This window comes from Meleagris gallopavo, chromosome 7, assembly GCF_000146605.3.
Source record: "Meleagris gallopavo isolate NT-WF06-2002-E0010 breed Aviagen turkey brand Nicholas breeding stock chromosome 7, Turkey_5.1, whole genome shotgun sequence".
NCBI classification, from domain to species: Eukaryota; Metazoa; Chordata; class Aves; order Galliformes; family Phasianidae; genus Meleagris; species Meleagris gallopavo.
This window is the reverse complement of record NC_015017.2, coordinates 2,695,110-2,722,378: the sequence shown is the minus strand read 5'-3', so window position 1 is coordinate 2,722,378 and position 27,269 is coordinate 2,695,110. Positions and strand designations below refer to the sequence as shown.

Sequence of the window (27,269 nt, the reverse complement as noted above, 5' to 3'; positions counted from 1 at the left end):
GCGCCGCCGCCCCTGCCCCGGGCCAGCCCCGGGATGGTGTTGGCCGCGGGAGCCGGGCCTTGACGCCGTGCTCAGGTAGGTGCGAGCCGTCCCTTGCGCCTCTAGATCTGGATTCGGACCCAGCCGCGTCTCCCCGTGCGGTACCGGCCTGCTAGGCCTCGGGGCTCCGGCTGGGTCTGCCTGCCCCCGGCTGAGGGGCGAGAAGCCCGGCGGTGTGGGCCTGCAGGGAGCTCGTGCAGCCCCTGCGTGCTGCGGAACTCCCCCCTCCATGGGCTCCGTCAGCAGAAGGGGGGGGGCAGCGCTGGGCTCAGGCCCTTGGTGCTCGCTTTCTGGTTGCCGCAGCTTTCTGGGACGCAGGTAGCGAGGTGCTTAATGCCCGCTGGCACCGGTTTCGTTTGGACGTGGTGCCTTTAGGGGGCTGTCTGCAGTTTGCAGGTTTTTCTTTTCTGTTTTTGTTATTGTTGGTTTGCTTTTAGGAGCCTGTGTCACCGTTTTCCTGTCTCTTCCCCTTTTTTTTCTTTTTTCTTTTTTTACTCCTTTCGTTAAAACTAGCTGTTGCCTTTCTTCGTGGGAAAGCAGGTCGTTTTGCCTGCTTATTTTATTTCTCTGAGACATTGTGAGGGGGGGAAAAAACATAACTGAGTCCATTTCAGCTGGGCAACCTGGATTTCCGTTTGCTCCAGATTTTTACTGTTTTCAGTCTGGATCTGAAATGTAAGAGACATACCTATCAGCCTCAGAGAATCTGCCCTTCTTGTGTATCTTATCAGGGAATGGTGCTGTTGTAAAACACATGTTTTTCCTCTCTTTTAAACTTCATTTATCTGTTATGTTCTCCTCAACACAGAATCGCAGAATGGCTTAGGTTGGAAGGGATCTTAAAGCTCATCTAATTCCTGCCCTCTACCTTAAATACCCAAGTGTCAAAGCGGTTGTTTGATTTCTCTTCTTCTCCATGCTGGTACTTCGGTGCTGATGTGGTTTGTTATAAATCCCTCAGTTTTCTCACAAACCTGAAGAGCAGCCAGGCTGTTTCTGCAGATATGCCAAGCAGACTGACAGGCCAGGGAAGCTTTTTCTCCCACCTGATTTCTTTATGGCTGGAACGAATGCAATCAGCAAAGCAACTGCTGTTGACCTGCTGATTTCAAAGGCATGCATAGAAAGAAAGAAGCAGTGAGAGATGTAGAGCTGGAACTGACATAAAAATCTTGTTTCTAGTCTTGTCATATTATGTTATGCTCATCTTCATCTCAGTGGTTCCTTCACTTGACCATTTGCACTATGAATATCTCAACTGATGTTGCATGAGCACCTATTTCATGTCTTGGAAACTGCTGTACCATACTTGTCCAGTCTTCTGTTCAGACTAGCTCATGTAAAGACCGTATGGTTAAAGGGTAAATATTACTGTTCTAGTGGTGGTGAGGCCTAAAGAGTATTGATCTTGTCAGCAGAACTTTGGTTTTAGCCACACTTCTATTAAGAATGAAACTTCTTATAAGAATGAACTGCCTTAAAGTAAGAGTAGCATCAAAATGTTCAGGCAGAGCGCTTTGATTTTAAGAATTTGGCATTCTGTCCGACTCCTGCTGTGATTGATCATCATAATCCTCTTCTGATGTGGAGGTCTGACGTAGCAAAAATCTCCATTTCAGTTACCAAATGTCCATGTGTAACTTTATGGCTGTGCTGTGAAGAGTGCATTCTGTCACTGTTGGGTAGTTTAAATCTGTTCCCTTTGCTGTGTTCTGCTGTCTGACTCAACGCTCACTTCCCAGTGCTGCAGAGTAGTTCCAAGAAACATTCCCCTCCCCTTCCTCTCTTCTTTGGATGCAGAAAGCAGTTCTGAATGCTGTTATAGAAGATACAGAACAGGTTGTCTGGCTGTGGCAGTGGGATTCTTGCTGTGATTCTTTTAGAGGAATGATGTCAGGCAGCAATACGCTGTGGTAGATGGTGCAGTGAAACAAGGTTGTAAACAGTGATGAAAATCTGACCTTTTGCCAGCAAAAACTGAACTTCCTTGCCTGACAGGCTGCAGCTCTGTCAGTGTTTTGGTCTGAAACAAACTCTTGTTCTTCATACACTATAGTTCGTTCGTGTCTTTAACTGCAGTCAAGTGGTCTGTTTTCTTTGACTGCTAAGAATATGGCCAGAGCTGTATAACGTGGGTCTAACTATTTTTGTACTTCCCCTTCCCTGGTGCTTTGAGTGTTGGTAATTGACTTTATTCTTATATTTGTGTTCTAGACTGAAGACAGCAGTAATGCTCACTCTGGCAAGCAAGTTGAAGCGGGATGATGGTGTCAAAGGACCCCGTGCATCCAATCCAGCTTCTGATTCCACTCGGAGGGTGTCTGTACGAGATAAATTGCTTGTTAAAGGTGAAAGGAACTTACATTTAAATTTTGTGGTTTGTACTTTTTAGACCTGTTGGCAGTGATACAATACTAAATGCTTATAAAATGGTTTCCAGAAGTGTGTTTGAAATTGCTTGTGACTTATATGTGGAGGTTATTGTAGAACTGTAGAATCTTTTGAATTGGAAGGGATTCATCTAGTCCAACTCTCCTACAATGAACAGGGACACCTACAGCTCCAAATGATGCTCAGAACCCCGTCCAGCCTGATGCTGTATGTCTTCAGGGACGAGGCTTCCACCACCTCTCTGGGCAAACTGTTCCAGTGCCTCTCCACCCTTTCTGTAAAAATATTAAAATCAAAAACCAAAACCAAAAAGCACAATATCCAATCTGAATCTCCCCACTTTTAGTCTGAAACCATTTCCCCTTGTCCTGTCACATCGGACCCTGCTAAAGAGTCTGTCTCCTTCTTTCATGCAGCCCCCTTTTACATACTGAAATGCTGCTCTCAAGTCTCCCCAGAGCCTTCTCTTTTCAGAACAGCCCCAGCTCTCTCAGCCTCTCCCTGTAGGGAGGTGTTCCATTCTTTGGATTGTTTTTGTGGCCTTTGTCTGGACATGCTCTAGCAGATCCACATCCCTCCTGTACTGAGGACTCCCCATCTGGACGCAGTACTCCAGGTGAGGTCTCACAGCAGAGAGGGGCAGATCCCTCCCTCCTCACTGTTTTTGATGCAGCCCAAGGTACGGCTGGCTTTGGGCTGTGAGGGCACAGTGCTGCCATCCACCAGCACCCCCAGGTCCTTTTCAGCTGCTCTATTCTTACATCCCCCAGCTTGTGCTGATGGTGGGTGTTGCCATGACCCAGGTGCAAGACCTTGCTCTTAGATTTACTGAACTTCATGAGATTCACCTGAGCACAGTGCTCAGCCTGTCAAGGTCTCTCTGGGTGGCATCCTATCCCTTGGCTATGCTGATCACAGCAGACAGCTTGGTGTCATCTGCAAACTTGCTGAGGGTGCACCCGATCCCACTGTTGATGTCATTGATGAAGATGTTAAAGAGCAGTGGACCCTGTACTGGTCTTGGAGAGACACAACTTGTCACTGATCTCCATCTGGACACTGAGCCACTGACCACTGCTCTCTGGGTACAATCTCACAACCGGTTCCTTGTCCATCAAACAATCTACCCAACAAACCCGTATCTTTCCAGTTTGGGGGGAAGAGTGTTGCCATATGTCAAATAGAGAAAATGGAGAAAAACTGTAGCTGCCTGTGAAAGGAAAGTAAATCCTAAAAGTAACATCAGTGTTTGTGTTATTAATGGTAAAGATAAAACCAATAAACTTAAAAGTTTTAAAAACAAACAAAATATGTATTGTAAATTTTTTCTTCTACTTAGAGTCACTGGGTGTTGAATTAGAAGTAGAGAATGGAAAAATAGACCCCACGTTTTTGGAGCACTGTCTCAGGAAGGCTAGTTTAAGTTGTTATATCTGTGTCTGCATTGGTGAGGAAAGAACCTCTTGCTTTGTGGCAGTTCAGTGCAAATGAGGTAGTATGTGAGGCTGTATAATTTTACTATTTTAAACTGAAATTGAGGACAGCACTTTTCTGCAGCTCAGATGATCTCTTAAATAAAAATCCTTAAGTGCTGGTACTTTGCAATTACATTGGGCCTAAAGCCTGATTTACTCCCTCTTGTACTAGTTGAGAGCTTCAATGCTTGAGCTGTGCAGCTTGATCTAGTAGACAGGAATATGCTGTTTAGATTGATGTTTCTGCTAAAAATGAGCCAATGTGAGTATATTGCTGTTCATGTGTAAGCTGTTAAAGTTAGGATTTGTATGAGTCAAACAAAACATTCATGTTTTCTGGGCTTGTATCTGTGTCCTGAAGTTGTTCTGAACAATTTGGTTGAGTGGTATTACTGAACTATTGCTTTATACGTAGCTTTTTCTAATTAGGGTAAATTCTGATGGAGGGCTGTGCACTGGAGCATGGTTTCCCTGCAGTTGCTAAGGCTTCAGTGCAGTGGGAAGTGCCTCAGGTAGACATTATGTTCCCAATTTTCTGTCAGTTATAGTTCTGTAAGGACAGAGAATTTCAATTCACTTTAAACTCTAATGCAAAAAAAAGAGATTGCTTGTGACTTCTAATTTGGAAGTCTGCACTTAGCTTCAATTCTGAAGGGGGAAGGGCATCAGACAAGTGAAATAGGCTCTTCAACCAGAATAAACTACAAAACTAAAATGCTAAATGTATGTCTTCTGAGATTTTCATTAGCCTACGAATGCAGACTTCAGAGAAAAAAGCAGTGTAATATGAATACACTTCACGTTATACCAGAAATTGTAGTTGAAGTGACGTAAAAAATTCTACTGTACCCTTAGAGCATTTGCATTTTTCACTTTTATGACTAAAACCCTGTGCATCTTTCTTCTTTTGCAGGGAAAGCGAGGAGTGTAAGCTATAGGAAATCATTACTGAAACTGTAATTGCTATTACCATTATAAAACCAGCACAGGCTAAGTATTGAATGAGCTGAGTGCCAAACTGACAGATATTAAGAGCAGGTCACTGGCAGCATCCTCTGACGAGCGTGAGTGTTACATCATGGTCTGATTGTGTGTATCACATGGCCCTCCAAAAGAGTTGTAGGAGCAGCTGTCAGTCTGGTTTGAATGGTTGCAGGATTGAAATGAGAACTGGTGGCAGAATTAGATCAGTTCAGTATAACTGTGCTGGGAGTGAGTGGAATATCTAGTAGCTAGACTAGCAAAGCCTTTGTGGGAATATCATCTTTTATGGTTCGTTTTAAGCTGGATGAGTACTGAGATGAGTACAAAAGTTTCTAAAACTTGCTCCAGCCGCTAAGGGTCTGTCAGCCAAAGCAGCATCTGCAGTGTTGGAAGCCTGAGTAGTGTGTTGTGATGGTGCTGGTATTTTCAGGACACGTTGTCTAGGTGTGCAGGAGGAGTTTGGAAGCAAGGGACTGTCTGCTGAAGGTGTGTGTGCATGGTGAGTGCTTGCATCTAGACCAGTGCAGGTGCTTTATTGTATGGAACTGAAACAGCCCTTTGGGTGTGTGACTTTACGGGGCTGTGCAGGATTGGAAGCCAGGCTGGGGGGAGCCTGTAAGAGCAGTGGTAAGGAGAACTTGTTACCGATGTTTGTTATAGGCTGGAGGCATTAAACACAGAGATTGCAGTACAGGTGAAAGGCTAAACTTGATCTCCTGGCAACTGTGGATTGAAAAGTACTCTCCCACATAAAGGAAAATAAATTCTGGTGGAGGGGGAGACAAGAAAAGGCCCAGCATATGCTATCCTTGTTTACCCCAGCAGTTGTGCTGAGATCTGAACAGGTTCAGTTGTACCTCTTAATAGTGTTAGTTTCCATAACATACCTGTATCCTTTTTGGCCTCAAATTAGGCATTAACTTGTGAGACGGCAGAACAGCAGACAGCTGGTCTGTGCATTGGCCTTCAGGGCAGTAAATACATATGATGGGCTGTATTGGAAGGTTAGATGAGGATGATTTTGGCACCATATCCTAAATCCCACCTAGCCCTGGAAGCTGGTGATGATGTATAAACCAAGGTGTGGAAGCTGTTTGCCTGCTCAAGGATGATGGTGTGCTGGAGTGATGCTGTCTTATTCCCAATCCATGGAAAGCTGGCAATGGTCTGACAGATTCTGCAGGCAAATGTCTTGGCTAATTTGATTACAAGCATCACCCAGACAGTGGTGTTCTATTGTGGATTTTTTTTTTTTTGGTTTTGTGTTTTTATCTGGAGGTGAAGGCAGCCTTACTTGTGATGATAGGGAATCCAGTCCAGGAACGCTTTATAGGATCTCCTTGAAGGATGCCTTTGTCACAGTGATAACCCTGCAGTCCTCCATGTATTGTGTGCACAGACTGGAATATAGATGAGTGGCATTTTGTCTGTGGGCTGGATGGTTGTGACCACAGCCACTGCTAAGTGTAGGCAGTGCTTACAAACTTCTGAATGGTAAGTGTAGACCAACAGCCTAACTGGTGCAGCCTTGGAAGAGGGAAGATGTGATAATATAGGTATGATTTTTAGCTGCTTGCAGTGTATGAGAAGGTTCGGGCTGGGAAGAGACCAAGTAGTGACTGATGTGTCAAGATGTGCTGTGCCTTGAGATTGATAGTGTGGGCACACAATTTTTTTTATGTTAAAAGAACTTTAAATTCATCTTTAAGAGGTTGCTTCATCAAGTTAAAGTAGTGGCCACTTGCCTGCTCCTGCAGGATGCTCAAAGCTTTGCAGTGCTGAGCTTAATGGCAGATCCTTTCTGAAATAATGTGTGAGCCAAAGTATTATGTAGGATTAGTGTTATCTAATGAGCATGACTACGAAATTGAATTAAAAACAGCAGTCCTGCCAGGATGTCAATTGTAGCCATGTGTTTGTGTATTGATCACAAATGCACTGCAAAAAAAGCAGTTCGAGCAACATCTGAACATCATCTAGTTTTATCTTACTGGTGCTGTTTACTTGATTGCAAATGTCAGGTTGTAATAACTTAAATCCTAAGATGTTGCGTGTTGTTTATTCCTTAGTCATCTTCAACGTGTCTGAATTTACAACGAGATTTAGTTAACTTGAAAATGTTTCAAGCGTGTATTTGTACAATCCTGAAGGGAAGGGAGCAAGAAACTGATCACAGCAATGAGGTGAATGTGCTCTGTAAATAAAAATCAGGAGAATCTGTATCTTGGCTTTTTTCAAACCTTTAGGTACTGTAATATCACTTGTCATAGTGGTAGGTGAGAAAATTGAGATGGAGAATAGAATTAAAAGAAGACATTCTAAGCACTCTTGAAATTCTAAAAGACGCTGTCTTGAAAATGCTGCATTCATGTCTTCACATTTTTTTTTTTTTACATTAAAGGGGACAGAAGCAAAAGAGGGGCTTTAGGGCCAAAAGCAGGGAGAAATATGTATTGCTGTGGGTTTCAGTTGAGGAAATACCCCTTTCATTCTGTGCACTTGTATTGCAGTGGGAAGCACGTGGCCTGACACCGTGGTGAGGGTAGTAAATAAACCATCTTATATCCTGCCTTGTTGAGCTGGGGGAAGAGCAGAACATCTCGATTATGGTTTGTGTTACTGAATATAACATCCACGTGGGTCTATCATAAACCATATGCCTATATGCTTGTGAGGAATGTGTGTTCCTATTTCTGTCCTGAGAATTGTCATGACTAGGGAGAATTACTGTTTGTGAAATCATTTATAAATAGCTCTGGTTACTCGTGTGTAGCTTAGCTTTCATAAAGTTCTGAGAGCTGCTGCTGAGAGAAATCACCAGTTTGTGTTCAGTTTGTCTGAAGCTTGTGGTAGGTTTAAGTTCAGTCCCTGCCTTTTCACCCTTTCAGTGCAGCATCTGGAATCACTAAACTAAACCACTCCACTGATGTTGGAGTGATGTATGCAGGTAACCCTGTGCAGTGAGATTCTTCATTGAGATTCTTTCTTCAGTGAGATTCTTTCACTGCTGAAGCTTCAACTTGTCTGTGTCAGGGATGAGAGCCAATTCAGGTCCAGCTGAGTGTATTGCTTCGGGCAGGTGCTTACTGATTTGAGAGCAGGATGCTGCAAGTACACTTGATTTAGGTGTGCTCTTGCATCTGATTGATTAATGTTTCATGGACATCAGACTGGCTGATGGGGAGCTAGTTAGGGTCTGGGCTGCCTGCACCATGCGTGTTCCCCAGAGAAGCTCTGGCACCTCTCTGACTTTCAGACTTCCCTGGGATGCCTTACCAGCGTGGTGCAGAGCCCTGTGCTGCTCCTGGGTTTGCTTCTGGTTGGCAGTCAGCCTTCCTGGCTTTGAGAGGGTTTGAGATGCTCTGAGGTTTCCACAGCACTGGATCAGCAGTAGCAAGCACTACTCCAAATGTTCATCATTCCTCTCTCCTGCTTTCTGGATGCTTGAAGAAATACATGAAGGATTGTGCTTGCTGCAGAGACTTGGTAAGCATGGATACAGGAAGAGCTCTGTGGAGCTGGTGACCTTTTAATTGTGAGATCTGTTTGAATTCTGCATCAAAAAACTCTTTTCCTATATCTTAAGCTCAATTGTAATTTTCTTTGGATGTATATATTTCTGACAGTTGGTGTTCAGATCTCTTAGATGTTGTTAGCCTAAATGAATCATTGGTTTCTGTGCAGAAGAGAAAGTGAAGTGAGAAATCAGGTGGAGGAAAAAAAAAAGCCTACAGGAAATGCAAATATACACTTAATTAGGTTTCCTAGAACTGTGAAAGGAGGGGGTGCCTTCCTGCATCTTATTCATACTCTTGTAAAAGATACAAGTAGTTGAAAGTAAGGCTTCATTATGGTGCAGGAGAGAGGGAGAAAACAGTGGGCCTTCCAGAGAGGGTAGCCTGATAGGGAGTTAGGAATAAGCTTTTCTGAGTGCTACACAACTGAATAGTGTTACTTTCTTTTTTTCCAATTGAATGACCTTGAATTTCTATGCGTGGGACATAAAAGTGAATAAAAAGAGACTTGAATTTATTTTTCAATTGGAGTGCGTATCCATAGCAAACAATACTCCAGGGGAAATTTCTAACAGGCATTGAAGCAAAAAGTCTGACTGTTCTGAGAGTATTCAACAGTGCTGAGGTTTTGGGGGGAGTTGTGCAGTGGGAGCTGCTGTTTCTGTCCTGATTGCTGTGCCAAGTGCTTCAAATTAAGGCTTCTCGGTTTTGACTTTCTTAATGCTAGTTTATGCAGGCAGGATGATGTCTTGTATGACAGTGCTCTTGAGTAGAACCTCAGTAGCTGTTCCCAGGTGTGCAGGCAGTAATGTCATGCTTGGAGGCTTCCCCAAAGAAACCAATGTGTAACCTGAGGATATCTGTAGCCAAAGGTGGTAAAGAACATGAGCAGGTAGGTGCTGTAGAGTGCTGCAGCTCCAGCAGACTGTGAGCCTCTTGTGCTTGTTTTCTCCATTGAGGTAGCTGCTTCTTGAGGTTGGTCTGCTCCTGTGTTTTGCCTTCTGTATTTTAGAGCCTTATGAGTTTGGAGGTTAGGATGGTGCCACCCTTTGCAGTGGTAGGGCTCTGAGTCTCAGAAGCCTGGTGCTTCTCTCTTGGCAGAGCTGAGCCCTCTCATTGCAGTAGGGAAGCTTTGTCTGCAGGGCAGATGAGCCTTTTCAGTAATGAATTGTGTGGCTTAAAGAGAAATTTCAAGGTAAATCTTCCGTGAGACTTAATTATATCTTAAGTGAAATTTGATTTACAGCATGGTTTAAATTAAATTTGCCAATTTGGACTTGAAGAATGGCTTTATGCTTGCATAAGTAATGGTGTGTTTTTTTTTCTTTCAACAGAGGTTGCAGAACTTGAAGCTAATTTACCTTGTAAGTACAGCATTCAATGACATACATTTTAAGGCGAATACGGCTGTTGATGTGTTTATTTTGACCCAAGTATGAATGCTAATGATGTGTTAACTGTGGGGCAAGCTGTGCCAAACTCTGCTGGCCTAGGTTTGAGCAGGCTTACTCTGCCCTCTCTTAAGGTGTTGCAGAGATGTAGATCCTTGCTAGTGTCCCTTGGAAGCAGCATTGGTCATTCAGTTACATGACACAACTTGGTTGCTGGTAGAGTGGGAAGTTCCTTCTCACAGAACACTCTGGAGATGAAGAGCACACTTCTTACCTTGCTCCTGTTTCTCCTCTGGTCTCACCTTAATCCAAAACCAGGAAATAATGCTCATTTAGTAGCAGAGCAAATAGCTCAGGTCTCAGGAAACACATTAACCTGGTGCTTTTTCATTTCACATTTCACATGCAAGCTGTAGTCTAGTGCGCTTCTTAAATAGTAGATGTATTAACAAAAATAAGAATACTAATTAAAAAATATATATATATTCCTTAAACAAACAAAAAAGGCAAGATAATGTGCTTTTTGCCCTGGAATCCTACCTTCGTTATGTGTTATCTCAGCATTATAGGGGTTCGAAGAGACCTCTCAAGATCCCTAAGTATAACACCTCCCGCCAGCCTCCCACCATAAAAGCAGTTTCCCTCAAGCAGGAGGAGAATCGACAAGCTCTTTGGGCAGCCTGTTCTAGTGCTCTGCTAGTCTGACAGTAAAAAAAGTTCTTCCTTATGTTTGTATGGAACTTCCTCTGTTCCAATTTCTGCCCATTGCCTCTTGTTGCTGCTTGCCGCCAAAAAGTGTCTGCCCCCATCAACTTGATTCCTGCACTTTAGATGTTTGTAAACAGCAATGAGATCCCCTCTCAGTCTTCTCCAGACTGAACAGTCCCAGGTTGCTCAACCTTTCCTCTTATGGGAGATTGCTCCAGGTCCTTAATCATCTTTATCTCCTTCCACTGGGCCCTTTCTAGGAGATCCTGTCTGTTTTGAACTGGGGAGCCCAGAACTGGGCCTAGTGCTCCAGATGTGGCCTCACCAGAGCAGAGTAAAGGGAAAAGAGAACCTCCCTCAGCCTGCTGGCCACATTCTTTTTAATGTAGCATGGGACTGCATTGGCCATCTTGGCCACAAGAGCACACTGATGGCTCATGACCAACTGGACTTCTCTGCAGAGCTCCTCTCCATCACGTCAGCCCCTAACCTGTACCAATGCATGCATTTACTCCTCCTCAGCTCTGAGACTCTACACTTGCAGTTGCTGAACCTCATCAGGTTCCTCTCTGCCCAGCTCCCCATTCTGTTCAGGTCTTGTTGAAAGCAGCACAGCCTTCTGGTACGTCAGCCGGTATCCACTCAGCTCAGTATCATCAAATGTTATGCTAAAACGGTTTATGAATGCTTTAAGATAAGTTTTGAAGAGCACAGGGTAAATGGCTTATTGCTTCTATGAGCTGAGAATAGATAGTTAAAAATCAAATACATGTTTTCTGATCCTTAGCTTCAGAGATCTAGTTCTGTGACAGATAACAAAATACAAAGTCCTTCTATAAAGGGCTCCTGCAGTTCTGTGTTTGTTGTTAAGGGTGAGTGTTGGTGGCAAAGCTGAGCTCTCTTTCCTCTCAAATTTTGACCAAAACAGCAGCACTCTGCTATCTCTGCTTCAAAGTTACCACCCAGTCTGCTCGGGGGCAGTTCCAGAGCCTGTCACTTGCTCTATGTAACTTCCTGCCATCCATGTTCATATTTCAGAGTAATCTAAGACACTTCCCCTGCAGGGAAAGAGTTGTGATCTGCCTGCTGCAGTCTGAAAGAATGCATGCAGGCTACTGCTGTGCTATGCATTCACATAAGTGTGAATGCTTATCTTTCAGAGAGAAGTGGTGAATATTCTCTTTGATTATGCTGGCAGATAACCCGGAATGTGTCTGGTCTTCATCTAAGAGAAGCTTTGGCCATTTTTTTCCCTCTAGGTTAGACCTCTGCTGCTTCTCCTGAGCCTCTTCTGTTTGCTAATGCCTGTAAATCCAGATCAGCTGTCAGATCTCAAAAATCAGGCTTCTCAGCGTGCAGGCTGCCTGATGGGAGGAATTGAGGGGAAAAAACACAGAATAGAAGCAGCTAAAAGGGATAATGTGAAGCATTATCACTTTCTTTCTGCATGCTTCTCTTTCTAAAAGACAATTATAGAGATTTTTTTCACAGTAGTTTTTGGTTTTGTTCAACTTTTTGCGTAGTCTCTTCTATAAGATAATGAATGAGAAGTGGATTAAAATAGGCTAATGTTGAGAAATGTATGTCGGGGTTTGTGGCTTTTACGGTGTGAATGCATTACTGGAGTGTGTGTGCAGCTGGAGGTATTTTTTATAGGCAAATGGGATCTATATATTTTTGATGCTGTGTAGCTTCTTAGTCAAGGGAGAAAAGTACAGCCAGCTTGGATGGATTCAGAAGCTAAAGGCTGCATTATATGGATAATAATGTATGCATGGTTGTACACAGCTTCTAGTGCCAGCTTGACAGCTTTTCTCTGCCATAATCAAAAAAGACCAGCTTTGTACATGAGAAGGCAACTTAGTTTGTGTCATCAGAGGCAAACAAAGGGCTGTTATGCTGTGAATTTGCATCTGTTGAACTGCTGCTGACTACTTTCATAACATCCCCTGCACAGCTCACAGATAGATGTTTCCTCTTCTTTTTACTCTTGTTCTTCGTTCTCATTATTGTCCTTAATTTCATCTAGTTTGAGAATAAAATCATCACGTTTGCTTTTTGATGCTGCTTCGCTCTTAATAGGTGTAACTGCTGACTTAGAACTTAAATAGGACAGAGATGTGTAGTAGTTGTACACACACGTTTTGAGGCAATCTTTAATGTTGCATATGGCTGCAGTATCTGTTTGATTTCTAGTCATCTGCTGATTTATGAATGGTGTAGCAGCTTCAATTGCAATTGCACTGTCTGGAGTGGTCAGTTCTCCACATTGAAGCAGTTCCTGATTGTGAAGCCTTAGGTAGGGAGAAATACTTGCCTGACAAGTTAAAAAGTGCACGTTGCCAATACAGTGTTAGTTTTTTAATGGGCTTTTTAACGTAAAATTTCTGTAATACAGTTCACTATGAAGAGCACTAATGAAATGTAGATTCTTTCCTCTCCCCCTCTTCTGTGCAAAAGCCTGAAAAAGTAATTTACTTTCCATGAGCTCGTTTTTGAAGTGCTAGGGCAAGGCTCTGGCAGCCTGTTATGGGTTTGAAACTTGCTCTTGGATGGAATAAAATAGGCTGGTTGTGGCACTCAGCTAGGCTGAGAAACAGCTTTGTTCAATGTGACAGCTGAACAGCAGCTTCACTTCTCTTTTGGGTGAGGCTCTCTGTAAAGCATGCTTCTAATTGCATCTTGCAGGTATAAATCCATGCTAGCATAGAGCTGTGTTGGCAAGACTTCCTGGAAACTGCTGTGTATGATCAAATGTTAAAGGTATATGTGTTCCTGTTAGGGAATCTCTAAGGAAAGGATGCTGATTCTGTATGCTGCCTTCTCAGCTTATAGCTAGCATCCATATAGAAGACCTATTCCTTTGTCATTTTAGAGTATGAGACACATGGGGTTTACTGAAAGGAAATCAACTTCTCCCTCCCAGCTCAAAGAAACCGAGTTACTGCAGGTAACCTATAACTGTATGGAGAAAAGACACTTAGAGAGAAAGTATGGGAAATCACTGAACTGGAACATAGGAATTAATCAGGGTGCTAATTCAGGTGATGTGAAAGATATATTTGTTTTCTCAACAGTGGACAAACAGTTATCTGATGCAAGTTGTTCTTTTGCTTCACAGGTACATGTAAAGTGAATTTTCCTGACCCAAACAAGCTTCATTACTTTCAGCTAACTGTAATCCCAGGTAATTTTCTAAACCTATAGCTTTTGCTTCTGTATGTGTTGCTGTGGTGGAAACACAATTCAAGGACTACAAAATATGGTAAACTTTCTAGTCAAAGACAGCTGTAATGCAGTGATGGTTTCATAGGGGCAGTGGGGAAATTGGGCTGGATTTTGAGAACTACGTTGCAGTAAGATTGCTATCAAAATATAGCAAGTTCAGCAAGTATTCAAGTCTTGTTGACTCATTTTGATTGAAAACGTTTTACTGAGCCTATTTCAAGTCATATATATGAAAAAAAAAAGCTTGGACCACGTCTAGAGAAATTATTATAGCTCTGTTGAACTCCAGATTTATTCCTATTTATATATACAGATTGCTTGATTCTGTAGAATTTAGAACGCAGGTGATGTAACACTGCTGGAAAACTTCAAATCTATGCTTATCTGAAGATGCTTAACAAGTGGGAGTCTCTTGGTCTTTAAAAATGTCTTTAAAAATTCAAGTGTGTGGAAGTTAAATCTTTTAGTATGATTTAAGTACGCTGCTGGCATGTTGGTCAGCAAAAACAGTCTCGAAATTAGTTTGAGCATTCATCTTTTCCATGTGAGATTCTTAATAGTAATCAGAAATTATGGAGTTTGCTCATATTTTGGATTAGAAAATGATGTCTGTTGCGGATGGTTTTGCATGGAATCATCTATTTAAATGTCAGGAACGCTTTTATTGCAAATCATCTTTGAGACTGTGCAGCAGTTCAAATGAGGACACTGACGTGTGCAGTGCACTGAAATGTTTGAGTTAGAGAGTTCAGTTGCAACGCCTCTTAGGTCAGCGAATTCTTATCGGTGTAGATTTCTTGTGGATATTTATCGACAAGGATTTGCATGCCGTATGACAGTCTTTGGGACATCTTGCCTATGCAAATAATGCTTCACAGTTTGCAGGGTTAGAGGAATATTTTTTGCTTGATAGGAAATGACCGCTAGATGGCGGTGTTGCCTTTTCACTGGCCCGAACCGACCGGCCCTTCTTTGGCAGTAGGAATCTTGGGTGCTCTTTGCTAACGAGTTCATTCGTGTGACTTCTTTTGGGTACGAAAAAACGGGTACGATTTTCCTTGTCAGTATGCTAAAAAAGAGAATAAAATAAATGTAAGTGCTACTACTAAGGTCTCATTCTATGCAGGAGATGTATTTGCATTTAATTAGTGAGTGTAGCCTGTTTGTAACAACTCATTGTTTTTCAGTTTAAATGATACTTGCTTATTATGTTTTGGAAATGAGATGATTTCACAGGATCGTCAGTGCAAGTCAGGAATGTCTTGATGCGAAAAAGATAGATAGCTTCTTTGTACTAATTTTAAGGTATCTAAATACATAAGGTTTTTTTTGTCTTTTAACTGCTGTGCAAGCTGTTGGAGTTGGAAGACAATTGCTGAATGCAGTGCATGGTTTTTGTACTAGCTTCATTAAACGATTTTGGGAATGAGATGATCTTAATGAACATTTTGTTGCTCCAAATATAGCTGCACAGCTGAAGTGGCTGCAGTTGTAGCCTGCCCAAAGTAAATATCTATTTTCAGCTGTGCGTAATTCAGGTACAGAATCTTGTGATCAGCGACAGCTTGGCACAGCTCTCTCAGTGCAGAACACAACACATACCACGGAAATTGCTGCAGTTTTCTGATTACCTTTGGAATATGCTAAATTTCAGTTTTCTCTGAGGTAACAGAGAGGCAGCAAAGTTGTTGTCTCAGAATGTTTCTGGCTCAAATGGGTAAAATTCTAGATTGGAGACAACCATTTTTTGTAGCGCCCAAACAGCGTTGCATGAATGTGGACAGGGAGAAGGGCTGTTCTTCCTCATCCTGCCTGGAAGTGTTTCTAGCACTGCACCACCAAATTACTTCTAGAAATCCTCATCGTATAAAAATTGTTATTTTGACTTGTGCTTAAGAAGTTCTGATTCCTTTATGGTATGGCAGTGCACAGTGAGAGACTGTATAGCAGCACGCATTGGAAAAAGAGTAAAACAGATTTTACAGCCACAATGGATAAACTGCTTGCTCCTAAGACAGATACTGCTGCTGGAGCTGCTTTTTCCTTGCGTCATATCTACCAATTTTTTCTGTCATTGAAAAATGTGCTCGTGGCACCACTTGCCTCTGTTCCTATTTTGGTATCTGTACCTTATTGGATCAAATGCTAGGGAAAATAAGGAGATGGATATTTGCAACACAGAGTCCTGCCTCTGCGCTGGTATTTGAAGCACGGAATTTGAAGCTGAAAGTGAAACATAGTAATGACCTGGGCAGAGGGAAAAGGTGAGTTTAGGTGGCTTATACATGACGAAGACTAGAGGAATGCATAGAGTTAATTAATTTGTTTCCCATGCAGTTGTGTAGGTTAGGGTTAGCATGATTATTTTAGTCACATTCTTCAGGGATTTAATAAAATGCCCATTTTTTGCTTTGCATACCGTGAAATGACAAATGTCAGTGAGCATGGCTGAGCGTTTCAATGCTTATGATTCAAGGAGCTGCTATCAAATGCACATCCTTTGTGGCCCGTCCTAATTATCTTACATTTTCTTTTAAACGTAAAATAATTTTGTATCTTCACTGTGCGTTTAACCATCAGTACACCTCACAAACACAGATTAGTATTAGGTTGTTAGTAAAGAAACTTGAGACTGCAATAGGAGGAATGTTAATGTAGCTTGAAGACAAATTTAAGCAGGAGACAAACTGGAGCTCAGACATATTCACTTATTGGAAAAATCTCCTGTAAATGTACAAGTTAGGAGCTAAAACTATTTTAATTAGCTCTTTTATTTACAGTGCTTTGCTTACTATTAGCTTTGCCAGAACTTTAGTTCTTTCCAGCACTGTTACATGGCTGAAAGATCGAGGGATTTTAAGTTTGTATGGGGGCAGGGAAGGGAATAAAATTGTAGGTGTTGGAAGGGACCTTGGGCTATCATCTCTAGTTCAGCCCCCTACTAAAGCAGGTTCCCTATAGTAGGTTACAGTAGGAAAGCATCCACATTGGTTTTGAATGTTTCCAGAGAAAGGAACTCCACAGCCCCCTTGGACAGCTTGTTGCAGTGCTCTGCTGCTAGTTACAGGTCTCCAATTAGACTGCACCATTGACTGCAGCCTTCTGTGCTCTGCCAGTCAACCAGTTCTCAATCCACCTCACTGTCAACTTGTCTGTCCCACAGTTCTGAAGCTTACCTATGAGAATCTTAAGGGAGACATTGTCAAAACCCTTGCTGGGATTCCTGAGGGTCAGTCTTAGTAAAGTCTGAAGCAAAGAAAGCATTCAGCAACTCTGCCTTCTCAGTGTCCTCATTACCAGGCACCCACTTCGTTCACCAACAGGCCTACATTTTTCCCCAGCCTTCCTTTTGCTATTGACATATTTAAAGAAGTGTTTCTTGTTGTTCTTGACCTCCCTTTCCAGTGGGCCTTAGCCTTCCTCGTTTCATCCCCTCATGCTCTGGCAGCATTTACTGTGCTTCTCTCAAGTGGTCAGACCCCTTTCCTACATTTCATAGAATTTCTTCCTTTTGAGGTCTTCCATGAGTCCTGTGCTCATCCATACAGGTCTCCTGCCACTTTTGCCTGATTTCCTACTCCTAGGTTTATACTGATATTGAGCTTGGAAGAAGTGGTGTTTGAATGTCAGTCAGTTCTCATGGGCCCTTTTACCTGCACTGTGAAATGCCATGTCTGGAGTGCTCTAGGTGTTGCAGAGATTTCTCAGCCTTGTGTAGAACGCAGAAAAATAAAACAAAAGTAATACAATAGGAATTTCTTGTGGCCTGTGGAACTGCTAATATGTGGTTAAAAAATGTTTGAGCTAATCTGAAACAAGTTTTTTGCTAAGGAAAAGGAATGTTCTTCCATCGTCTGGTTCTGCTGTACCTCTTGCACTAATTCCAGTTCTTGTTTCACCCATGTGTACACCAATTTGTCTCACTAATCCTGTGGGACACAATGCAGTCTTTTTGCCACGATGATTTCATGCAGCTTTGTCTGATTTCTGCGTGGTTGCTGGGAGGCCCTGCCTGGACTGGGTGGGTATGGAGCTGCCTTGAGCTGTGTCTGCCTGATGGTGAGGAGGTAGTGAAAGTGAAGAACTCTTCACTTACCCTTTTTTTTTTATTTTTTTTTCCCCCTATCTCTGTGCATTTTCTGAGCAACGTCATCAGCAGTCTTGCTGCCCGTGCTTTTAAATGTTCCTGCAGATGGAGGCTGTGCCTGGTGTTTTTGGTGTGCAGAGATGCAGAGCGTGGCTTTTCTCTTGCTGTTCAGCTGGCAGCACTCTGACAACCTTCTGGCAAGCTGTCTTTCCCTGGAGCTGTTTTTGAGTATTTTTGTTTTTGAACAATTGGATTACAATGAAGATTGATTAAATCTGAGGATTTTCTTTGACATAAAACACATGTAGACATACCTATTTTGCATTAGCAGGGGTAGAACATGAAGGGCTGCTGTGTGCTACACTCCAAGGCCACGGAATCCGGGAACTATTGAAATTAAGCCCATGAAAAATAACTTTCTGCTGCTGGGCTTCGTGAGCAGCCTTCACAGAGGTCCTATTTCTCCTTTGCATTGCAGCAGCCTTATTTCTCCCTGTGCAGACATGCTTCTTAAGCAGGAGACACAAACTTCCCATGGAAGCATAGAACGGTTAAGGCTGGAAAAGACCTCTGAGATCATATAGATCATCACCCCCAGGTTGTTTTCCTCTGTGCGGCTTTCCAGCTGCTCTGTCCCAAGCCTATAGCACTGCATGGGGTTGTTGTGACCAAAGCCTGGCGTTTGATCTTGTCAAACCTCATCCCATTGGTCTCAGCCTATCCAGATCCCTCTGCAGGACCTTCCTACCCTCAGACTGATGAACACTTTGACATGACTTGGTGTCATTGCAAACTTACTGAGAATGCATCAATCCCCTTGTCCAGATCAATAAAGTGATGTTGAGAAGCGATAGCTTAAGTGCTTGTGAACAAGAGAACACTGATGGAAGACTGATCTGCATGGTTAGTATTGTAGCAGGCACTGAAGAGATTGCTATTGTTTTGCTCTGCTCTGTGGAAGACCTGTGCATTTATTTCTTCCAACTGTGATTTTTACAAGGTGTGGCATCACGCTTGGAAACAGCGAGGATTCCTGCAACTTGGTTAAATAGATTCTACAGTGTGCTGAGTGGTGAATGAAGTGCAGTCAGCTGCATCCTGCAGGGTTGCTCAGTGGTGACTGTGCTGTTTGAGCTCCAGGTGGAGCATTGAACCATTTCTATAATGGTTCTTTCTTAAAACAACATCTTGCTTTGATGTTGTGTGGCAAATCTGACAGGGAGCAGTTTCATCAAAAGGATATTAGGTGTTACTCACCTTTATACACTTGATTATTCAGAAATGTTTTGCTTTACTGATCATTATCTCCACTACATTTGAATGCAAAATATAAATGCTTTGACTTGTGTATTTTTTTCCTATCAAAACCAATGCATGTGCAGTTATGTCCTGATAAAGCACAGCAGCATGCCTGAGAGGTCTGCTTAATAAATTAAATGCACTTCAAAATTGAATTGGAAATGAAGGATGTATTTGAAAAATGTGTACTCTCAGTAGGTTATTAAAGTGAGCTTTGCACTGGGTAAGGCTGGCAGTTCCGTGCAGATATCTATGGGATGACCAGAGGTTTGGGTGGGCTGGGTGCTGGAAGCCAGCAGTTCCAGAATGGAGGCAGCCATAAACCTGTTTGGGATGGGAACGATCAGCCATGCTCTGTTTCCATGCTCTGGTAGCACTAGATGTGGGAAGGGGTCCAGAAGGCACCTTGTCATCCCAGTGGGATGTTGGTGATGTATAGTAGAAGAGCTAGAAGCATTTTGGAAGTTAGACAGATAATAAGATAATAAGAAATGTCTCTTTTTAATCGTTTTCTAAAACACGGATTGCTTTGCTAAGCTTTCCTTTGCAATGTTGTTTTTAAAAATTGCATATTAAACAGTTGTATGAGGATAACCAACCTCTCCTGACTATCAGTTCTTTGCTATGGCTGCACGATGTGATGCAGAGAACAAGAATAATGACAAAACTCTGTAGTTGCAATGCCAGACAGACATGTATCGGATTGCTTGCAAGCATGTCAGCATCCAAGCACAGCCATCTCAGGAATTACAGTCTGCTATCTATTGTCTCTGGTTACATGCAACTAGATATGTTCAGAATTCATATTTTACAGTTTAGCACTTTTCATAATTCACTGTTGGATCTCAGGTTGACAGAGAAGCAGGCAGATTTTCTTAATTGGTGCATCACCCACTGTGAGATAATTGTCAGTCAAAAGACCTGACTTGCTTTTTTATTATAGTGCACATGCTCTTGGCACACCATTATTCCTACTGTGATAGTAATTGCTGGTGCAAGTCTGAGGGTGCTGTGGTTAAGAAGGATTTAGCATGCATTAGCAGCAAGGTGTGTAACCAGCTCTTTATTTTTGGAGTTGGAAGCAGCTAGTGCTTTGGTGTTGGGGTATTTGGTGATGACCTGAGGTTGTTATTTGAATCTCAGTTATGACATAATTTGTATAACATGGCATTGGTTACTTTCTCTAAGTTAACTATTTTAATATTTGTGGTTCTTTTTTCTTTGCTAGATGAGGGCTATTACCAAGGTGGAAAATTTCAGTTTGAAATTGAAGTTCCTGATGCCTACAATATGGTGGTAAGTATCTTATTATTGGTCTAGAGGTAGTTACATTTCCTTTCTATGTATTAGGACTTCAGAGGAAAGTTGGCATTGAGTCTAAGAGAGGATCTTCTCTCTCTTGCTAGAATACTATCAAAATATAGAACAATCTGGTTACACTTTGGTAGTGCAGCATCTGAAACCAACATTATTCCTTAAAGAAAAAAAAAGCTCTGGCAGAGGGTGCTTGGAAATGCAAATGGGGAGTCAGACTTTTTTGGCTGAGATTCCACTCTCATCTGTTCTGCCCTGGTTATTATTTTTGAGACCTGAGCTTGATTATTCTCACCAAAGAAATAGTGTCTAGAAGAGAGAATTATACAACTGAACAGAAAGGGGAAGTCTTTGCTTTTTATTTTTATTGGGCCTTCAACTTGTGCATATATTTCTGCTATTGGACTGTAGTGCTTAACTCCTTTTTAGAGGGTGCAGTGGAGGACATGGAAAGTGGCCTTTAGTGCACTCCACCAATTCTGCTGGTTGTCTCCCAAACTGCTATCTATAAAAAAAACCCTTGTTTCAATGGTTAGTAAGCAAGTAGCTTTCCAGAGGACATCCCCATGATCACAGTTTCTTATTATAGACAAACAGAACGCTCCAAGGAACTTGCTCTTTTTGAACATGAGAAACATTATTGCTTTGTTTTACTCTACTAAAATTACAGACTGTGGCAAGAGAGGAGGAGGTACAATTACAATAAAAATAACTTTAGACATTGTTTTCAGAGTTTAGCAGTCTGTAGGAAAAAGCAAACTCCAAAAATGGAAAACAGGTGGGGCGTATGTCTGGTTCTCATGAATTACTCTTGGTCTTCTGTGTTCTGATGATATGCAGGAAAATTATATTCATTTGAGCATTTAAATTGCAATAATTGCATGGAGAGGTATGAGCTGCAGAAGGAAGGAAGCCTAACTTTTAGTTTGAACATTTTTTATTTTGCTCGCATTCATAACCTTTTTTCTTACATCTTTTCTGTTTTCTGACATTTGATGTTATTATTTGAGAGGTCTTCTTTCAGAAAGGCTGAAGAATGGGTAGGAGAGGATAGCAGAGAAATGTGTCCGAGAAGACCTTTGATTTGGATTCAGATGCACCAAGACTAAATTCAGCATCGTATATGTGCAGTGGCTGCAGTCGCAGCACTGTTTTTCATGCAGTATATATATACACACAAAGGAGGAGCAGCAGTCTGGAATGGGATGGCCTGAATTCTCAGACTGAGCTTGAAGAGCTCCAGTGGGATAGAAAAGATCTGCCTCTGGGAGTGGGGGAACTGGGCTGGCATTCCAGAACATGCCTTCATAAGTTCCCTAATATTCCTGGTGCTTATAATCACGGGGGCATGCACTATATTTTTGTAAGTGGAGGACCACAGTTATTTCTGAATCAATTTTCCATTGTCAGTGGTCAAGAGATGAACAACACTTAGCAGTATTTTAGCTATCTAGCTATCTGAGTTAAGTGGTAGCAATGTCAGGTCCTGCACAGCTTCAGGGAACGGGTTTTGATCTCTCTTCACAGCTTTTTCTCTCCTTGACTGTTTTCCTGGGAATTTTTGATAAGAATAAAATATTTTCAAGATTTCCAAAGAAACTCTATTGCAGTTTAGTGTTTTATTCCTTTTATTATGTAACCAAACCCTGGATCCTGTGTGTCCTTCTAGGTAGGTTCTTTTAGTACATCTAATGTTTGCAGTTGCTTTTCTTTATAAGTTCCCCATGTAACCTCACCAGAGAACTTCCCATGGTGACAGTTTTATACACGATATGAACATTCTGTAAGTACAAAGGTGGTCACTAAGTAATTGCATTCTCCTTTTAATGTGAATGAACTGCGCCATCAAAAATACTTGGAGGAACATGGCATTCATGGCAGAAAGGGGAACCCTCCCATATTCTCATCCATCTGACTTTTTAGACATCATCACTAAGGCAGTTTAACCACTGTGGCATTGCTGAGTACAGGGAGAAATATACAATATATATTCATTTAAATTTCTTCTATTATCGTGTTTAAGGCATTCATGTGAACAACTCTTGCAGGAAAGGACTTGCTTCACGGTAATGAGAGCACAGGATGTTAATTTAGTTATGTTAAATTGCTAAAATTGTAACTGAAGAGGAAAAACTTGGTAAGCGTTGCGTTGTGAACTGAAATTGATGCGTGCTGTTCTGTCAGGGAAACAAAGCACTGGAGGTAATAGTGGATCTGTGAGCATAAGGCACTGACTTGTGTCACCTAGGCTGTGCACTCCCTCAGGGCAAAGATTCAAGAGCCTAACATTTGGGAAGGATGCTTTGGGGTGAGCTTTGCTGTGAAGTGCTGCCTCTTGCTTGTGCCCAGAGCACACAGCTGGTTGATCAGGCACTTCTGCATCACTGAGCTGTTGTACGTGGTACTGGAAATGTTTGTGGTGATTATCTGTAAGGCAATAAAATATTATAAGGGTTCTTCCATTATATCCGTAATTAAAACTACTTAAGCTGTTGAAGAGATGGATAATTTTAGAAGCATCTGAGCTCGAGAACAGGAAAAGGTTTTCATTTCTAATCAGTTATTGGGTGTGCAAGAGGAATTGTTCAGATAGATCTGTGCTGCATTGCAAGAGGTAATTTGTGTCACGCTGCTTCTGCAAGCTGACAGGATGTATTTCACTGTGCTTTGCAGGCAGGCTAAAGAGAGGGAAGAGATCTCATCAAGGACTTGTTTTACCAAGGACTTCTTTTAAAGCATTGTGTTTCCCAAAGAGGGGAACTCTTTGGGCACTGCAGTTGTGCATTTTCTTGTTGGATCGTCTCAGTAATTGTCTTCACTGTTACTGAGTTAGTACTGCTAGTAATGTTAGCACTACTACAGAACAATCTGAACATTAGAAGTGTCTTTAAAGTCCCATGTTGGAAATGGGGCCTGCGTGGGCAGTTCTGGTCATCCTTTTCCTGTGGCCTCTGAGCAGACGGTCAGAGGCGATGCTTCATGCAGCCCTATGGGAGGAAGCCTAGTTGGTCATAAGGACACCAGTGCATGCACATGGTCCTCAACTAACACACCTGCTTTCCTGGGACTGTTGGGGTGAAAAGCGTCTTGAAAGGAAAACTTCATCCCATACATGACCCAAAACTGTCTGCAAAAAAGATTTGTGCGTGTCGGATCTGTTCCTCCCATAAGTATCTGATTTGGGCTTGCTGATTTTTGGAGCTGTAGGAAAACCTGGCATCTTCAGAATCTACTGCTTGGATCCAAGCTCTTGTAATCACTCTGATTTTCCTTCATAGCCAAGATTTTCTTGATTCCTATAGCACTGTTTTATGGACATCACACACAAACTGGTAATCTTGAGCTCTTGATGTCTTTCAGACTCTGTGCAGCTTTTCCCATAAATAATGTCCATGTTCTGAATACAAAAAGGAAAGAAGAAATTAATCCTGGGAGGTCTTCCTCCCCTCTAAAGTTGAAGCAACTCTGAAAAGATACTGTGCTGATACAATTAATGGTATTGATATTAGCTATCAAGGGTTTTTCAATAGCTCTGGAAGTCTTCAGAAAGATCGATACTTAATATTACCTATTCTTTGAGCTGCTGGGATGTTGTGTAGGAGGAGGAAGCAACTGGATATGATGCAGGTGTTGCAGTACTGTCACAAGAGCAGCATAAGTTAATTCTTAGTGTCTCCTCAAACTGTGATGCTGTTAGAAACTCTGAAATCTGTTTGGTAATACTGTCACTTGGCATTTTAAAGGCATTAAAAAAATGCCTTTTAGGAAATAAATGTATTCGCAAACATTTGTGTGCAGCAAACAGAAGCTTGCCAACGTTTGTGCCTACGAAAACCTCCGGGAATGGTGTTGTCACAGACATCAGAGGAAGCTGTGAAGTGGCAGGCAAATAATGGAGTACGTGGCAAAGCCTCCGGTGCCACGTGCTGACCTCTGTCTCTGCAGCATCTGTTCCCCAAGCACTGCTTTTTTGGTTGATCAGCTGCCCAGAAACGAGTCAGTGAGAGAGGGGAGCAATTGTAGCTGTTGGTTGGTTTTTTTTTAAATAATAGTAATCTATTGACTGGGGGATGTCTTGATTTAAAACAACAGCAGCAAAGAAAAAAACACAACAACCCTTTTCTTCCTTGAGGTGCAGCTGATTGCTACAGGACTGGAGACCTGATGCTTTAAGGACTCATGCCTAAAGATAGCAACACAAAATCAGTTTTCCAAGGTTTTTATGACCTTAGGCAGAGGTCGGAAGCTGGGAATTTAACAGCAGAGCTGCTCTTCTTAGACCTTTTCCTTGCACGTATCTCAGCTGTGAAACAGCAGATGGAAGGGATTGGAATCCTGAAAAACTGGATGATAATCTCTTAGTCATGACATTAATTCTCTTTGGTGGCCTTGCTGCATAGGATTGGTTAGACACAGCATTCCCATGTTAGCATACTTGTCGCATCAGTGTGATTTGGCTTGCCAAACCAATCAGGGTCTGAAATGAAGTTCACGTCCTGGTTGGTGCTTTATATCCAACCTCTGATTCAGTGAGAATAACATGGGAGAGATTGTTAGCAATATCTTTAAAGAAAAGGGACAAACTTGATAAAAGCTTGTTCTATAAAATTAAACTTCTGCCCAAACTGAAGTCAGTAGATGCGTAGTTGTCAACTGCTTGCAACACTCTCCTGTACTGTTTGTGCTGTGTTTTGAGGCTTGTGAATACAGGCTGATAGATTAAGTCAGCTGAGAGCAGAAATGGAAGCAAGGATGGTTCCATGATAAAAGCTCACAGGGGATCCGAAAACATAAGTGGCTGCTGAGAACTGGAGAAGAAAATAACTCAGATTGCTGCTGTGCCCTGTGGGGAGAGTGGATCTGCACATGTGTCTTGCAGAGTCTGAAGAGAAGGATGAACTTACGAGCAATGAAATAAATGGATTTTCTAAGCTTTGCTGTCACATCCGTGACCTGGAGATGGTTTCGAGTGAAGCATCTCAAGGAAAGCTTGTGTGGATTTGTTGATGTAAGGAAGATTCAGATAACTTGAAGCAAAAACTCAAAGGAGAATTTGGCTGAAGCTAATTTTTATGGTAGTGCTGCTGTTGTCCGTGTCTGTCTGTAAAAGGAGAAGAAGGGGAGAGAAGGAAAACCTTTATCTTACTGTTAGCAGTGGATTTGTCTTATTCTTGAGATAAGAAGCACTTTGGTGTTTGGTGAAAGGATAAAAGATTTGTTGTTTTTTCCACATTACAGAAAACCAAGGTGCCAATTATTTCACTCTGAATGACTGTAGATTTGGGAGTTTCTTTTAAAGGTTTAGTTTGTATAAAACTTACTTCTTCTATTCATCAGTACATTCTCTGTTGGAAGGCACATATAATAAAATATGCTCTTTTATCTGGTGTCACCAGGTGGAATAAGTACTGCTGCTTTCCTCTCTTTATTTTTTTTTGAGAACTAGGCATGATCTTTCAAAACAATATGAGGGTGTAGCTGTCAGAGAACTTCTAAGGTGAACGTTTGTGGATTTGGAAGGTAAAAAGTCAGACTTTTCTGCATGCCACTCATTATTCAGTACTCCTGTGATCCGGCACTGCCACAGATGCCTCCTGAGGGCTGAGTGTTGAGCAGCAGTTGGACAGATGTGAATGTTCATGGAGAAAAGCTGATGTCTATGCTGTAAACTGTAGCTGTACTTTGGTGATGATTTCTTTCAGTGCTGGGCAGATGTTTTCTCGGTAGGTTGGTATCATGTGTGCGCTCTTACCTTTTCTCCAAGGAGCTGGGCTAAGTGGATAACATCTAAATACATTCCTAAGATGATGCTGGAGAATTGAGAACAAAGCAGTGAGACAGAACACAGCATGCTGCTATGCAGATACAGCTATTAGAGCTGTTTTCTCTCCTGACTGAAGACTTCTTGGGAAGCAGTGGGGGAAAATAGCTCCACATTTATAATAGCAGATTTAATTGAAGTTCTGACAGGTTCTGGTCTGTGTTGGTCTTACAGTATGCTACTGTAAGAAATTATCTGCCTGATTGAAAGCTGCAAATCGTAATTTGGAGAACAGGGATGGAATAAGGTGCTGTTGCTAAGCTACCAGCATTTTTATGACCTGCTCTTTATTTACTTCACAAAACTAGAGCAAATGAAACTGTATTTTAAGAATCCGCGTTTCAGAACTCGCTGTCTAATTCAACATTCCAGTGACCTTACCTAAAAAATAAATTGGGTTGCTTTTCACATTAGCATCTTCAGTTTGGATATGACTGCCCTTCTTTGTACTCCTATCCAGCTCTGAACAGGAGCTGATACGCTGAAACAGTGCTTAAGAGACTAACCTGGTTTTGTTTTGTTTCCCTTGAAGGAGACAAGAGAGGAGAATGAATTTTCTTGTCTTTCTTTAAAAAGAAAAGCCCCATCATTAGTAAAGAGTAGAAAGAAGCTAAAAGGACAGAGAAAGCTGGTGTATCTCCTGCAGTTATATTGTCAGGATCTTTAGCATACAGACCTATGCTGTGAGCATCAAATATATTTCCCTTTTCAGTTCTGTGACTTGTAACCGTGATTTGGCTTTATTTTGAAGAATAACACTGTAATTTTTTGTTTTCTGTCCTGGCAGCCTCCGAAAGTAAAATGCTTGACGAGAATCTGGCATCCAAACATCACAGAAACAGGAGAAATCTGCTTAAGGTAACAACAGCATTCTTTTTTTTTTTTTATCCTGAAGGTCTTTCTGTGTGATGAAATGTTGTATGTAATTTTCAAGTCACTTACTTTTGTCAATGGTTTCTAGAAATCAGACCACTATGTGGCCCTTAAGAACATAGAAACATACAGAAAGTATTCTTG

The 27,269-nt window shown here is 41.9% G+C and overlaps 1 protein-coding gene across 5 annotated transcripts in view; it reads left to right on the top strand.

Moving 5' to 3' along the window:
* The window catches only part of UBE2F (ubiquitin conjugating enzyme E2 F (putative)), a 65,403-nt gene that overhangs the window by 199 nt on the left and 37,935 nt on the right, over window positions 1-27,269 (top strand). For 4 of the 5 annotated variants that reach the window (XM_031554100.1, XM_019616889.2, XM_031554099.1 and 1 more), the window contains 6 exons: window positions 1-75; window positions 2,254-2,387; window positions 9,739-9,768; window positions 13,625-13,690; window positions 20,346-20,413; window positions 27,040-27,110. In XM_031554100.1, coding sequence (XP_031409960.1) covers window positions 2,270-2,387; window positions 9,739-9,768; window positions 13,625-13,690; window positions 20,346-20,413; window positions 27,040-27,110 — 353 coding nt within the window. In that variant the 5' untranslated portion in view covers window positions 1-75; window positions 2,254-2,269. The remainder of the gene's footprint in view (window positions 76-2,253; window positions 2,388-9,738; window positions 9,769-13,624; window positions 13,691-20,345; window positions 20,414-27,039; window positions 27,111-27,269) is intronic. The other variant, XM_031554098.1, reaches the window with a different exon arrangement.